The sequence below is a fragment of the Buceros rhinoceros genome, unplaced genomic scaffold, assembly GCF_000710305.1.
Source record: "Buceros rhinoceros silvestris isolate BGI_N320 unplaced genomic scaffold, ASM71030v1 scaffold15077, whole genome shotgun sequence".
NCBI lineage: Eukaryota > Metazoa > Chordata > Aves > Bucerotiformes > Bucerotidae > Buceros > Buceros rhinoceros.
In genome coordinates, this window is record NW_010420577.1 from 99,361 (window position 1) to 114,225 (window position 14,865).

A 14,865-nucleotide genomic window follows, 5' to 3' on the forward strand; every position below is an offset into this window, starting at 1 on the left:
TAGGTAAAAATATATATATATATACACACACACATATATATTTAATGTTAATTATTTAGGCAAAATATACATATACACAGGTGCATATTAACACTGAGAGAGACGTAATTTTGTAGTCATTTAGGTTTCTGTCTGCGACTCTACTTACACATTCACCAGCAGGAGCTGTGAATTCACAGGCAGCAGAATTTGATGGCAAAGGCAGAATGGATCTTCTTTTCATGTTTTAAAAATGTTCAGGTTTTATGTTCATACCTAGTTATTAAACTCAAATGCAAATAAAGAAAATTGGATGCATTAAATGTCCTCAAGCAGAAGTAAACCAGTATGTCTCCTTCTTTTACTTTTTTTTTTAAAATATATCTATTATATATTTTGTTATTCCTTATTGAAGATGCATAGTGACGCCACTGGAATACAGCGATACATTGTGGGATTTGTTTGTCTGCTGTCGGAGTACAAATGGTGTCATTATTATAGCCATTACATCACTGCTGTTTCTAAGGCACTTCCAAAAGCAAACGTTGAGGCAAAGTACTCTCTTGCAATTGTTAGTTCCTTAAGAAAAGAAACCACATCCATTGTGAGTTCCCTCTGACCTGCAATGTGCTCAGCACCAGCGATGTACACAGATTCACCACCTAGAAGACACAATTTGCCAAAATATACTACTAAGTGCAATATGTATGCCTGCGGTTTTTTCCCTTCCAGTGATTACTGTGGTGACAGTGTGGTAATAATTCATAAATACTGAATTGCAGTGGGTTCTGCTGCAGCCTCACGCGGAACTACACGGCGTATTGTGACAGCAGTAGTCAGAAAAACTCGACAGAGGGAAAAGGATGTGGAGGGCTCCATGCAAGCGCTCGCTGTTTCGTAGTGTTGTGTAAGCCTGGGGGCCTAGTCCTGAAATCTTGTCTTAGGCAAAACTCCCCTTGAGCGCAGTAGGAGTTTAATCTAGGTACAGAATTCAGAACTGGGCTATTTTTATGTTGTCGTTGTTTACCGTATGTTCATTAAATATATGGGTCTGTTTTAAAGATTTTGGTTGGCTGTCTCACGAATGAGAAGTTGTCTGTGAAATACTGTTGTGCAGTCTCTGTTGTAAGAAGATCGGGCGGGTGTCATTCTCTTGTCCCCTTTACTTCTCTGTCTCTTTCCTTTTCCTCTTCCTATTACTGGTGATCTCCAAAGACTTAATTTTTCACCATAGAGTTACTTACATTAGCCAAAGCCAAGGAGTGATGCTTTTCTCAGGGGCACTTAACTCATTGGTGTTCTACTGCGTTGATATTGGTATTTTTCAGTATTTTAAAATACCAGATACTAGTATTTTTCAGTTCAGACAAGTCACACAATATTCGTTCATTCAGACCCTGGATAAGTATCTTTATTGTTTCTAACAAAAATGGAAACGTCCTGAATTTGCCTCTGTAACATTGAGACATAATAGTGTCCCCGGAGTGTCCCCTCAGCTTTTAATTTTAGAGTTGTTTCTGATTTGAGAGGTAAGATCCAGAAAATATAGTTAGAGTCATATGTATGAGTGCACACAGGAGTTTGCTACTGCTACTGAAATAGTACTTTTATTGCAATTTCTGCACTGGTGCACTCCAAAAGCATTCCTTACATTTCCTGCTCAAGGCTGTACACCCTTCCTCTAAAGCAGCATCAGGAACATAATGTCCTGGGACTGTTAGGGGAAGAGACTGTTGGGAAAGTGTGCGATTGGAGAATTACAGTCATTTACTTTTCTATTTTTTTTAATTATAGTCTGGAGGACAAGATCAAGAGCGAAAGAAATCAAAACGTAGAGGCGATCTGTACTCCATACAAACATCCTTGATCGTAGCTGCACTTAAAAAGATGCTTCCTATTGGGTTGAATATGTGCACTCCTGGAGATCAAGAGCTCATCTCTTTGGCTAAAACGAGATACAGCCACGTAAGTGTGCACCTCAGAACAGTTCAAATGCAAGATAAGCTGAACTTTAAATTGAGCTTTGAGGCATAGATATTAAGCAATCAATATAATTAACTATATCAATGTCCTTCAAGCAATTATAGTTGCTAATTGTACTTTCTCGAGAGTTGTATAGACAGTTGCCATGATTTCCGTGTAGTTTTCCATTTGCATGTGCCTTTTTGCATGTGCACATCCATTTGGACCAAATACTGAGACAATATTCATTGGCTTTGATTCTCTGCAAAGTTTCATCCTTGTTTTGTGTCGAAATTAAAGACAGCTTTGTCCCATGCCCTTCGAGTAACTCACATACTTTGAAAACAAGAGGTTAAGTTTCAATAGTAAAATAATAGCTGTTCCATGCTGTACGTGTTCTCATGAGATGAATCATAATCTGAATCGAAAAATACTTTTGCCTTTCTACAGAGGGACACTGATGATGAAGTCAAAGAACATTTACGTAACAACTTACATTTGCAGGAAAAGGTAATATAAAAAAAATCTGTCTTTAAGATGCTAGTGTGCACTTTTAAAACACAGAAGTCACAACTGTATTGTTTATCATGATACATAAAACCAAACAAACAAAAAAAAAAGAATGTGAAAAGCTATTAGAAAAATTTCATTTAAGCATTTTTCTTCATAATATTTTCATGACAATAATTGTTCATTTGTAGCTTTGGATGGTTGTTTCAAGTTTCAGGAAATCCTATAGAATGGAAGAAGTGTAAAGATTTGATATATTGGTAATTTTAAAGCTATAATTACGTAGAATCAACTTGATCCAAGAAGAAAATAAAAATATAACTGTAGTATTTCACTTCTTGAACTTAAGTTGTGGTAATGAATAAATAGTATTTCTAAGAATATATGCATTTTAAAGTGACAATGGTAAAATAAGAAAAGCTTGTGTCGTCTTAAGAGTTTTAGAAGCACGTTTATGTTGCTGCTGTTTATATACTGAATACACTGTCAAAACTGACATCAAAATGGAGTCCTCATCATTCTGCAGATAATAACAAATTTAGAACATCGCCTGAAGTCTTTGAATGTAAAAGGAGTAACTCATTTCCACTTTTGGTACAGAAGTTCTGCAAGGAGTTAAACTCAATCCCAGCACTAAATGTGCTGCCGTATTTTTGAGGCAGTAAATGGGATACAGAAGTCCCAGGGTGCTTTAGTTGGTTTCAGAAAATAAAAATACAGAACCTTGCTGAAGAATTTAGTCCAGTTACCCAACAGTATACAGAATGTAACGCCGTTCTTCTGAGCAGCCAGCAGATGTTAGCTTGGACTAAAAGGGGACAGATGGAGTGGAGTAGCTCTATCATTCCCGATTATATGATGAGAATGACAGCGGTGGTGGTCAAATGCAGCATCCTCGTTCACCTGCTTACATCCGACATACGTTGGTTTTCAGTCTGATGATCCAGCCGTGAAATGGCAGTTAAATCTGTACAAAGACATTTTGAAGAGTGATGAACCTAGTGACCCTGAGAGAAATGTGGAGCGTGTGCAGAGGATTTCAGCTGCTCTGTACCACCTGGAACAGGTACCGAGTTAAATGTCTGCACTGTGTGTCTTTTACAGTAGCATGAGGGGATTCTTTTTTTCTTGTCGAGATTATTTTGACTTCAGTGAGTGTCATTATTAAAGTTCCCAGAGAAAAATTATTCTTGCAACGTGCATGTACAGATAAGTATAAATGCAAAATTTTTAACATAATCTGTTGAATTGCCTCAATTTAACTTCAGAGAAAACTGGAAAACAGAGAAAACTTTTGCCTCTGAAAAACTTTGTGAACAGTTACGAGGACTATACTACACAAATCACTGCGATTCAGTGGCTGAAAACTCTGTAATGTTTCCATGTGCACTTATTTTTAACATCCTGGGTTTAGCCCAACTCTTATGTGTGCACCTGAGGATGCTGTAGCAACTTTGGAATCAGGTGTCTTGTTCATTCAAATGATACAATTTAAATACACAAAGGCATTTGTACTCTTTCCACATGAAGTTAATCCATTTTATTCACAAGTGATATAGCACAGAAATTTGTTGACGTGTAAAATTGAATATGCGTACTTAGAAACAGACAAAATAATGATTTTGGAATTCTACCAAGGAGTCCCACGCAGGAGATACTCTGACACCTTGGGCTTTTCTGTATAAAAAGAAAGGTGCTGGATATAAGGACCTCAGTGTTTTTTCTTATTAATTTTAAAGCAAAAAACAAATTAAACCCCAAAAGAACACTTTTTTTCCAGATAATGGGGAGCATTTGTAACATTTTCTAATTCGCTAACTACATTAACCACTAGCTAAAAAGAAAGTTTTGATTAAAAGTCGAGGAGTTTCCACTGTATGTGCCAGAAGGTGTTTTCCCACAGGTCGAACAACCGCTGAGATCCAAGAAAGCTGTTTGGCACAAACTCCTGTCAAAACAACGCAAAAGGGCCGTTGTTGCGTGCTTCAGAATGGCACCGTTATACAACCTGCCAAGGTAAACGGCTTAAAGGTTCATTTTTTTTGTCACTTCTTTACATTTCAGAGTGCAAATATTGCTTGTGTGTTGATTGTGGGACCGATGTAATTTTGTTTGAGAGACAAAAGAATTGATTGGTTATCAGCTAATTCCTTAGAGTAGCAAAATACTTGTCTCATAACCAATAAACCAGGGGTGGGAGGAAGGAAGGACCATAGGAATTGTGCTGCCTCAAAACCAAAACGCTTCGTTTTGTCGGTTATCTATGAAAATTGTTAAGATGTGGCTGTTTCCGTCCCTTTTTTGCCTCTGATTGGTTGCTTTCTTGCACTTTATTCTCTTGTGTTTGTATTCTTTTCTCTTTTTTTTAATTTTGTATGGCTGTTCCTCACTTATGGCGTGAACGCTTTGTGCCCCTTAGCTTCTCTGAGGCAACGTTACATCAGAACATTACGTGCATTAAATCAGCTATTGGGGCAGAGAAGTGCAGAAGGATATTTTGGACTTGTTTGTTGCTCTGCTTCTTGCTCCCGATGATTGTAGACACCGCAAAGTCCAAGATGAAGTGCATGCTGGGCCTGGATCCATCCACTGCTTTAACAGAATGTTAAGACCATGAGGCACTGGGGTCATTTCCTTTACCCCGTTCCTTTTCAACAAATCTGCTTTTTATTCAGACACAACCTAAGCATGGCTTTAATTTTGCTTCTCACTTCTTCTGCACTTCTAAGTTTAATATTTTTGTTCAAAGATCATTTGCAAAGTATTTAAGAGTTGCGCTGCATTTTTAAATGCCTTTGTTAAAGCAAATCCACATGCTTACTGTCAGCTAAAGTCTGTAGCTGTGCCACTAACATAACAGAAGAACAGTAGGTTGCACAAGGCAAACAGAAAGCCAGTTCCACTGTAAAAATCACATACCCCTCCTTTACGAGAAGTGGTAGTTCTAGACTACCAGAACTCCTCTAAGCTGTCACACTACCACCAGACACCCTTTAAGGAACCAGAGAATTGAAAAGGTTTAGGTACAGCGTAAGAACAAACTGGCTAATATCAACCAGTTCGTCTTCAAGCACTGTGTTTGGAAAGCCGAGTGGTTTGAAGAGCACTGATTTCAGTACAACCTTGTTTTTACAGCTATATTCTAGATTTATAAATTCTCATCGTATTTTGAATGTATATACAACCCAAATGGTAAAAAAGGTTCATCTTCTTTTTGCCTTTTAGAAAATAATACTTTCATTTATTATTTTTGAGGTTGATGGAACACTTGCCAAGGGGCAAAATGCGTTATGAATCTACATTTTCATTTTTAAGAAAACATGTAATTCTCATTGAAGTAGAATGTTTCCATTATCTGTAATTTTCATCCAAACCTTTTTGTGTTAAAAAGATTGAGGTTGGCTCTTCTCAAACTTTATGGTAAATTTTGTGATGGAGTTTACTCCTGATTTAAATACGAATGTGAAGCAAATCTTTCCAGTTATTTCAACTCGTAGCTTCTAAACGTGAGCTGTCTGCAGTACAAAACAGGCAAGAGGGAAAAACACTTTGGACTTGGAATCGTAAAATCATAGATTGATTGGAAGGGACTTTTGAAGGTCATCTAGTCCAACCCCTCTGCAGTGAGCAGGGACTTCTAGATATATTGCTCAACTGCTAGGCGGAGAACACTTGAAATTCATTTGTCTGTAGACACATATTTTGTCTAGATAAATCATAGGGTTCTGACAGGAAAATAAGGCTATCATGCTATTACGCACCTATAACTCTCTCTGTCGTTTAAATTGGTTGTGGTGTTATCTCTGAACCCTAGGGAGATTATTTCAAGCGGGATATGATTAATTCTAGGTGCTATGTATATCCCTTTGAACCAGAGATTCAAATGCAGCTCTCCTTATGTTGTGTATTTCCTCACTTCAGTTGCAGCTTTATATTGGGAGTGTTAGTTCTAAATTTGATGCTACAAGCAATTAATTTAAAGGACAGCAAGCAAACATCGTGGTGGTAGCCCTTCATTTATCCTAGAAAAGATTATTGTCTTCAGTGAATACTGAGTTCTTTCTTTTAAAAATTTTCTGGAGATTTAGGTGGCTTTCGATATAATGTTAATTTAATGTTAATCTCATATTTTAATCTAATTTTCTTCAAAATGCATACTTATATGTATCAATTTTTAGGAATTCCAGTAAGATATTTCAGAAATCAGAATATCTATTGATGTGCAGGTGTTTGTTAAATCATAGAAAAATTATTTCGACTGCTACTGGAAATACTCCAAGAACTCCCTTTCCTGAGAAGTGCCTGGAAGTACAAAAGCAGTTGGATTTTAAAATACTTTTATTTTCCAAGGAAAAAATCAATATAAGTTAGGAAATACTAATTCTTCGTGGTCTGTGTTTAATGAATGTACATGGCTCTGAAAAAGTGTCTTATGTGATAAATGTGTTCTCTGAGAAGTTTGTTTTTATGTTTGTTGTTGAAATTAATGTGTAAAATGAATTTTGTCTTGTTGTCTGTCATCTGTATATGCACATAGATACAGCAAAGTTGTACATGGCAGTTTTTCATACCCAGTTTACAAATACATTCTTTCAGACTACTTGATTGAATTTAACTTGTGTCTTTCTTCAATGAAAACCTATATGCTTTTCTTCAGACACAAAATTAGCAATTTCTTCCTGAGCACCTTTCAACGTGTTTGGCTGGAAAAAGTACATGAAAAAACTCAGTATGACAGGCTTATACTCAAGTTAACGGTAATGTAACTTGTGGAGAGCCTCTTGCTTATGCACACACTTATTCCTTCCCAGCCATGATTTAATACTGTCATAAAACATGAATTTGTACAATTTTCAAAGGGGATTCTGATTGGTCAGTCTTTGAAATTTGACAACAGAATGCCACCAGTGCCAGCAGGAAAGCCTAGAAGGTTGGCTCTACAGCTATTCCATTATAAAATAACAACTCATGTGCACGGTGTACTCGAACGAGTCACAGTACGTACAGCCAATTTGTACAGCTTGTGTCAGTGGCGCAGGATAAATGTAAATGAAAAGGTTGTGTGGAACAATCTTTGTAACCGCATGCGGAGCTCCTCGAACCAAAGTTTTCCCCCAAATGTGTTGTAAAATGGACAGTATTATGTGTAGTCTTGTTGCCATAAGCTGTAAGTTCTGTGGAAATTTAAATTGACTACTGAATAGTAGTAATTAATATGCCTAAGACGTTTCTAAAATTGGTCATTTTCTAGAGCAGGTTTTGTGTATGTCTAGCCCAGCTTCTTTGCAAACACACTAATACTGCCCGGGTTTGGAACAGGAAGAAGCTGAGGTTAGGCTTCCCTGTGTGGAAGAAGGCAGTGACTGTCTGCAGACAACATGCTGGAAAGCACTTGATAATTACTATTGTGCTGATGGCCAACTTCTGCTGTCTCGATGTCTGAAACCCAGTAACCTAGATGTAATCTCGTCAGCGTAAATCCCACCCGCTCATTCTCAGTCTGTTCAAGTGTGTATTTTTCCCATGCTTGCGTCAAGGTTCCAGTCCTGCAGTTTCACGTATAGTCGCCCTCCCAAAGCCTTCAAAACAAGTAGCCATGTATAAGTGTGCCTTGAAAAAGAGTAAGAATGTTCAGAAGTACGGGAAGATTTGTCACCGGATGTTAGCTGTGTTTTGTATTTTGTGGCACTGACCAATCAGAGGATCAGAATTGTACAAATAACGATCCTTACTAATCATTAACCACCTGAGCTGTTATACTATGTTCTGTTACCCCTCTTGATCTCACTTTCACAACCCCCCCAGGCACCGTTCTATTAACCTCTTCCTCCATGGCTATCAGAACTATTGGATAGAAACAGAGGAATATTCATTTGAGGAGAAACTAGTTCAGGATTTGGCTGTAAGTACTGACATAATTGGGCATATTTTTCAGTGCCCACTGTAGTGTCTGTTTGATGTATCTATTATGACTTATATTTAACTCTTGTGTACTGTAAGCGTATGCATAACCTATAAAATATTAATCCTTATGCTTCTAGGCATAAGGTCATTTTCTGCTGTGGTCAAAAAGACATTCGTCCTGTGATGCACCCTGAAGTGCATTTATGCCTTCAGACAAACTATGTGACACTCATTCTTGGGAAGAGAAATGGATTAGATGAACTGTCAGACTATTTTTGTCATTATGGTAATTCCTATGTTCCTATGTATTTTTTTTTACCGTTTTTTTTTAAAGCTTGACACAACTGATCCTTTTCCCCCTTTTAATTTTTTTTTAATGCATACTTTTTAATTTTAACATTTTCAGCTTTGATACAAATTAATTTTGCTGGTTTTTTGTTAACACTTCATAAGGAGAAATAAATATATGCAGCCATATTCAGCAAAAATTTAGTTTACATGTGTACTTGATAAAAGTGATTGGTAAACTTCAGCATTTTGTTACAGATCACTGAATCTGAAAGCCTACTGCTTTTTCTCTTCCCTCTCTGTAGTTAGTCAAAAATACTTCCAAGGTGCCCAACTCCATAGTTATATGGCTATGTAGCTTCAGAGATCACGTGGAGATGTATCAGGAGATACTCCAGTGTTAGCAACAGAGTCGTGTTGTGCTTTTAAAGAGCCACCGCTATAGACGGTTGTATGGTTTTTTGAAATTACAGCTAATGTATTCTTCTCATTCTCTGGACAATTATATGGTCACAGTCTTTGTTTGACTTTGTTACCTCTCTCTAAAGGAAGGAATGAGGCCATTAATCAAAATAGTGATGACAATTCTTTCAGATTTACTAGAGAAGTACGTTGAACTTCTGTAATTGCAATTATTACTGTGATTACAATAATTCTACAGTACTTACAAACCCCACGAGGGGTTGATAACACAAGTAAGGTAAAGGATACGCTGCTCTTTTGCCTGTCCTGGCTGTTATGTTTCAAACTGCTAAAAAATGTTTGCAGATGACAATGAGAGCAGTCTACATTTGTTCAGTCAAGAAGTGATATGTCAAAATCTCGTAGCAAACAGTAGTCTGAATAGGATGTATCTGATGATACCATTAAAAATAGTCCCATTTACCAATAACTCTCCTGCTAAATAATTCAGCTGAGACTTTTTTTCAATTCTGGTCCACTGGAAACACAATTTCTGCTGAATAAGGTTTCCCTAAGATTTTCACTGTCTCATTCTCAATACCCTGCGAATGAGAAACCTCTAATGTTACTACCCAATATGAAAAACAAGTCAGATGCTCTAACTCCTCCTGAGTCATGCAGGTACCTGGTGCTGCAGGGTATGCTGTAAGCTGCCGAGTAAAACGAATACTGGGAGTTCATACGAATTGGACAGAATGAAATTACTGAAATCCTTGCCTAAGCTTAATTACGCAATTGTTTTCTTACTCACGAAGCTTAATTTCTGTATTCTGATATAAATCTTGAGACAGACACCTCCAAAAAAAGATGAAGAGGAAGAGGAAGAGACTGAGAAAAAACAGCCTGATCCGCTTCATCAGATTATCCTCTACTTTAGTCACAGCGCTCTCACAGAGAAAAGGTAAAAAGAGCAGCTGTATTTAACTGCACGTTGAGCAAAAGCACCCAGGAATCGCATTGCTAGTAAGGGTACAGAAGTGATTTAACAAATCTGCACTTTGTTATTGTGCATGGTGAATTCTTTTTTGCCTCTCAGTTTAATTGGAGTTTTCATGTATTTGAACTCGGTATAACTTTTATATTGAGAAAAACATTGGGTATTTTTGCCATTTTAAAAGCTTGGTGAATACCCGGTACAGAAATAACTGTGCGTGAATTCTCATAGAAAGAACCACGAAGTCTAGAGGAACCATGAAGTTGAGAGTAGCCTCCGCTGGTGGTAGCTGTGTGTTCTTGGTGGCGCTGTTCATTGCATTTGATTCAGTCTGTCAGAAAAGTTTTCGTCGATGATTAGCTTGAGCCTCTTTTGGTGCCTGTTTCTGTTCTGAATTTAGACTGTTGGTTAGAATATGTATTTTGTAATGAGTGCTCCGGTGCTTCATACACTTTTTCTGTATGACTAACACAATCTTGCCATCTGTCAGTTGTACTTATTCCACCTTATATCTCCATAATACTTTTGCGCACCTGCAACAGCCAGTGATCCTTGTTTATTCAACATGACTAAGTTGGATGTCCAAATATACCTCTAAATTATTTAATTAAGAAGTTACAGAGACTTGGTTTGAGATAAGAAAATACATTTATAACACAATTTTCAAGCGTAATAGCATTTCAAGTAGATATGTGTACATACTTTAATAAAATACCCTTTAATAAAAATGATTGTCAATTATTAGTAGGAGTATGACATCTTTTTATTACTGTAAAATTATTGTAAAATAATTTTAAATATTTTTTACTCTTCGTAGCAAACTAGAAGATGATCCTTTATATATCGCCTATTCCGCCATGATGGCAAAGGTAAATACATCATTTCAAGCTCGATCCTTCCTCCACTGAGACACTTCCCATTAATTGTAGATGCTTTTTAAACCTTGGTCTTCTGTTTCTGATTGGACTGCTTGATACTAGTAATTTCTATATTTTTAATAAAGCAAACGCTGTTCTGAGTTATAGATACAATGAGAAATTTCCTACATTAAAATAATATTATCAAATTCCAGTAGGTGCAATCCTGCTGATACCTCTTGGCACTTTGTTTTGGGCAGGATTAACTCATGAGCAGTCTTAATATGTTAGTTATCTTTATTCTTTGGGTAATTATTTTGGTGTTAATATTTGAAGTCTGTCAAAAAATAAGTTGAGAATCAGTCTTTGCAACATATTGATTACAGCTGACACGTGAGGAGAGTTGGACTGCAAAGGTAAATATTGTGGATATAAATAGAGATATGACACAAGAACACATAGCCTGCAGTTACAGACTGTATGTGGAGTTGGAGGAACAGCCTGACATACTCATACCGTAGGGAATATCAGTTTCTTAGTGTCGATGAAGACAAATATCTATGATTACAGGGATTTTAAATCTTCTTCGTGCCTTTAATTACTGCTTGAAAAATTTTCTGTGGTCATTTTTGTAGAAATCTTATGATAAAAATAGACTTTGCTTTTCATAACACAATAATAAGCAAAATCTTATGATCTGTTTCTAACATAAAAAGAGCTGTCAGGAAGAAGAAGAAGAAGAGGAAGAAGAAGAAAAAGAAAAGACATTTGAGGTGAGAAATCAAGTAACATTTATTTCTCATCTCCTAATGTGCAAATATTTAACTATGACCAGGATAACACAGCGTGCATTGAGCTGGTTTACCAGTTTATTTGTGTAGAAGAACGGTGGTGTCTTCTGAAGTTTTGGAAGCAAACAGCCCATGGACTGCGGAGGCGAAGGCCTTCAGCAACTTCAGATTTTTCATCATCTTCCCATTTTTCCTGAATCTGTTCCGGTCTGTATCTGTTCTCATTTTTTTCTCATTTCCCAAACCCAGGAGAAAGAAATGGAAAAGCAGAGAATTCTCTATCAGCAAGCTCGCTTACATGATCGTGGAGCTGCTGAGATGGTCCTTCAGATGATTAGTGCAAGCCAAGGTAATATTCTGTATGAAGATTGAAAGTATACTTGATATACATGTCATAGGAATAACACTATACATATATATAGTACATTATGTCATTGTATCCATGACGTGCGTATCATATAAAAGTGGTATACGGTAAATAACGAGGTGAAATAAATGTCAATTCCAGCGGGTAAAGTTTCCAGGCTTCTTCCCTGATTGAATAGTCCTAATTGCCATTTTTTATTGGCTGTTTTGACAGGTCATACAGGACCCATGGTTGTTGAAACACTGAAACTTGGCATCGCTATTCTAAATGGTGGGAATACCGTAGTTCAACAGGTAAGGCTTTTCCAACTGCTGTGAGTCTTGCTGGTATGAAGGAGGCAAGTAAGTTTGAGAATCTCAGTGTTCGGTCACGGTTTTATTTTAGTGCCTTTAATTTTAAACTAAACAATGAAGAAATATCAGTGCATTTTTGCTACAACAACAGTGATACTATGGCTTTGCATTTTGAATTGTAAATTCGGCAAGTTGTTAATTAATACAATTTTAATATAGATTTTCTTTTTTTTCTCCCCCAAATGTATACCTTCTAGAAAATGCTAGACTACCTAAAGGAGAAAAAGGATGCTGGATTTTTTCAAAGTCTCTCTGGCTTGATGCAGTCCTGCAGGTAAAAGCATAAATCGTATTGTTACAGTTTCAGTTTTACTGGGGTTGGTGGCTTATAGCTCAGCGCAGGTGAATTTGTTAGATTTAAGGAGCCATGGGCTGTAGGACTCTTGCGGGAAATTCTAGTGAATCTGAGGAACAGTATGTTCATCTTTTAGAGTATTTTTCCAAAGTAGAAAATAAAGCAAAGACTGCGTATGCCTTTGAAGGCTTAGTTTGGAGAGGGAGAAGAGAACAATGTCATGGCTCCTATACTGGTCCCAGATCCCTCAAGTTTTCTGTCTGGGTGGTTCCAAGCATGAAGAAAACCCATCACTGAAGGAGAAACAGGCCAGAGGAGCTCTACTAAACTCAGTTTCTGCACATCTCTGCGTATGTATCAGGTTTGTTAGAGATGGCGTGTGGCTGGCGAGTCTCTAGCAGCCCAAGAACAAGAAGTTCAAATTAGCTGAGAGAGAGGAGAGCCATAAAGAAGGTGGAAAACTGCTGGTGTTTCTCATTACCCTTACAGAAGGCAGCCTCCTTTTCTCAGACTTTTCAAGTGACAGGCAGGTTCAGAAGGAGGAGACTGGGAGTTAGTAGTGCAGAGGCTGTACGAAGACAGGGAAAAGTGTGGAAGGAATGGTGACCTGCACTGCAGAAATTACCAGCAGTTATCACTGCTGATAATCCCTGCAGTAATTAGGCAGCCTAATTAAATAACATCTTCCTTGTAATTTTTCCGTTTATGCAGAACGATTTACCAAGCACTTGCTCAAAAAGGACCAGGAATGATAATGTTACCAATTGTTTATGTGTATTGCTCTGGACTTCGTTTAAAAAGGTTTTGATAAAATTGCTTGAACACCAACGATAGAATGAGAACGATGCTTTAAAAAATGCTTTTGCTTTTCATGATGTCACTAGAGAGTAGAACAAGTGAATATATTGCTATTTAACTGAAAAAAATGGAGAATTATAGAATTGTATTTGGACTGTTTAAATAAAAGTATTCTGACTGGGTGGTGAGAAGAATCATCACCTGCTATTCCACATGCTGGGCTGTGCCAAGTTAGCAAAAAGAAAATTCAAATATCTGAGTATTTTGGAAAATAAGGAATCTCTGATTCCTTATACATCTTCTGAATAAACAGAGATTCCATACGTCTTCTGAGTAGTACGATAATGCATAATATATCCGGTGACAATATAATAGTAATAATAGTGACAGGCAGGTGTAATAATTGTAATAATTGGCAGGCAGGTGTAAGTCAATATAAAGAGTAATATTTCAGGTTCCTTTTCCACTTTTCATTTATACATGAAACCATGAATGACGTTGCTGAAAGTGAAGTTAGGTAAGTGGTGAGACCTGCCTTGAGACTCATTTCTTTTCAGAAATGGACACTGGACCCTTATTTTCATCCCAAGATCTTTTATTTAATATTCATATTAAATAAAACATGAGGCAATGCGTATCACAGTGGGTCAAGACTAGTTGTTGAAGGCCTCCACAGATTTCCTAGAAGAAAATAATTTTCCATTGTGTACTATAGTACTTTTTCCTGTTTGTTTTTTGTTTTGTTTTTTTTTTTTTCAATGTAAGTGTTCTTGACTTGAATGCGTTTGAGAGACAAAATAAAGCAGAAGGCCTGGGAATGGTTACTGAAGAAGGAACTCGTAAGTAGAATGAAATTGATTGCGGTGCTTAAAACATTGTTTGTGCTTCCTTCTTTACCTAGAACTGTTATTTACTGAGGTTTGAGGTTTCTGTTGATAAACTTACTGCAAGTAATAATAGGCTCTGAGTTCTGAATATGCTTTATATTTTCAAAATCTTTAGAAATAATTTCTAAGAAAAACTTTGTAACTTCCAATGTTCTTATCCTGTATTCTTGTTATTTTTCTTTGATCCACAGTCATCGTTCGTGAGCGTGGTATGTTTGGGCTTACGGTATTTGATACTGTTGTTCCAAAACTGTGTTGCAAATAGAGAGAGAAATCTTTCGTTGCATCTTCCTAGATACCTTTAGGTTTAGCTTTATGGTCTGCAGCAGGTTGTGTGTTCAGCTTGGACAAACAGTTTGATGCTTATTAAAGAAGTGTCATTCATATTTAAGGCATGATTTTAGTTATGACTAACCATTTACTTATTAGATATATACCCTGTTGCTTTCCTTTTTTTTTTTTTTTTTTTTTTTTAACC

General features: G+C 36.9%; 1 protein-coding gene across 1 annotated transcript in view; it reads left to right on the forward strand.

The window, feature by feature from the left end:
* The window catches only part of RYR3 (ryanodine receptor 3), a gene marked incomplete at both ends in the record, with an annotated part of 117,924 nt that overhangs the window by 98,186 nt on the left and 4,873 nt on the right, over positions 1–14,865 (forward strand). The window contains 13 exons of the mRNA XM_010139358.1: positions 1,774–1,944; positions 2,392–2,451; positions 3,386–3,517; positions 4,355–4,467; positions 8,257–8,353; positions 9,897–10,006; positions 10,857–10,908; positions 11,613–11,669; positions 11,937–12,036; positions 12,268–12,347; positions 12,605–12,681; positions 14,266–14,339; positions 14,579–14,596. Of these exons, the coding sequence (XP_010137660.1) occupies positions 1,774–1,944; positions 2,392–2,451; positions 3,386–3,517; positions 4,355–4,467; positions 8,257–8,353; positions 9,897–10,006; positions 10,857–10,908; positions 11,613–11,669; positions 11,937–12,036; positions 12,268–12,347; positions 12,605–12,681; positions 14,266–14,339; positions 14,579–14,596 (1,141 nt within the window). The remainder of the gene's footprint in view (positions 1–1,773; positions 1,945–2,391; positions 2,452–3,385; positions 3,518–4,354; positions 4,468–8,256; positions 8,354–9,896; positions 10,007–10,856; positions 10,909–11,612; positions 11,670–11,936; positions 12,037–12,267; positions 12,348–12,604; positions 12,682–14,265; positions 14,340–14,578; positions 14,597–14,865) is intronic.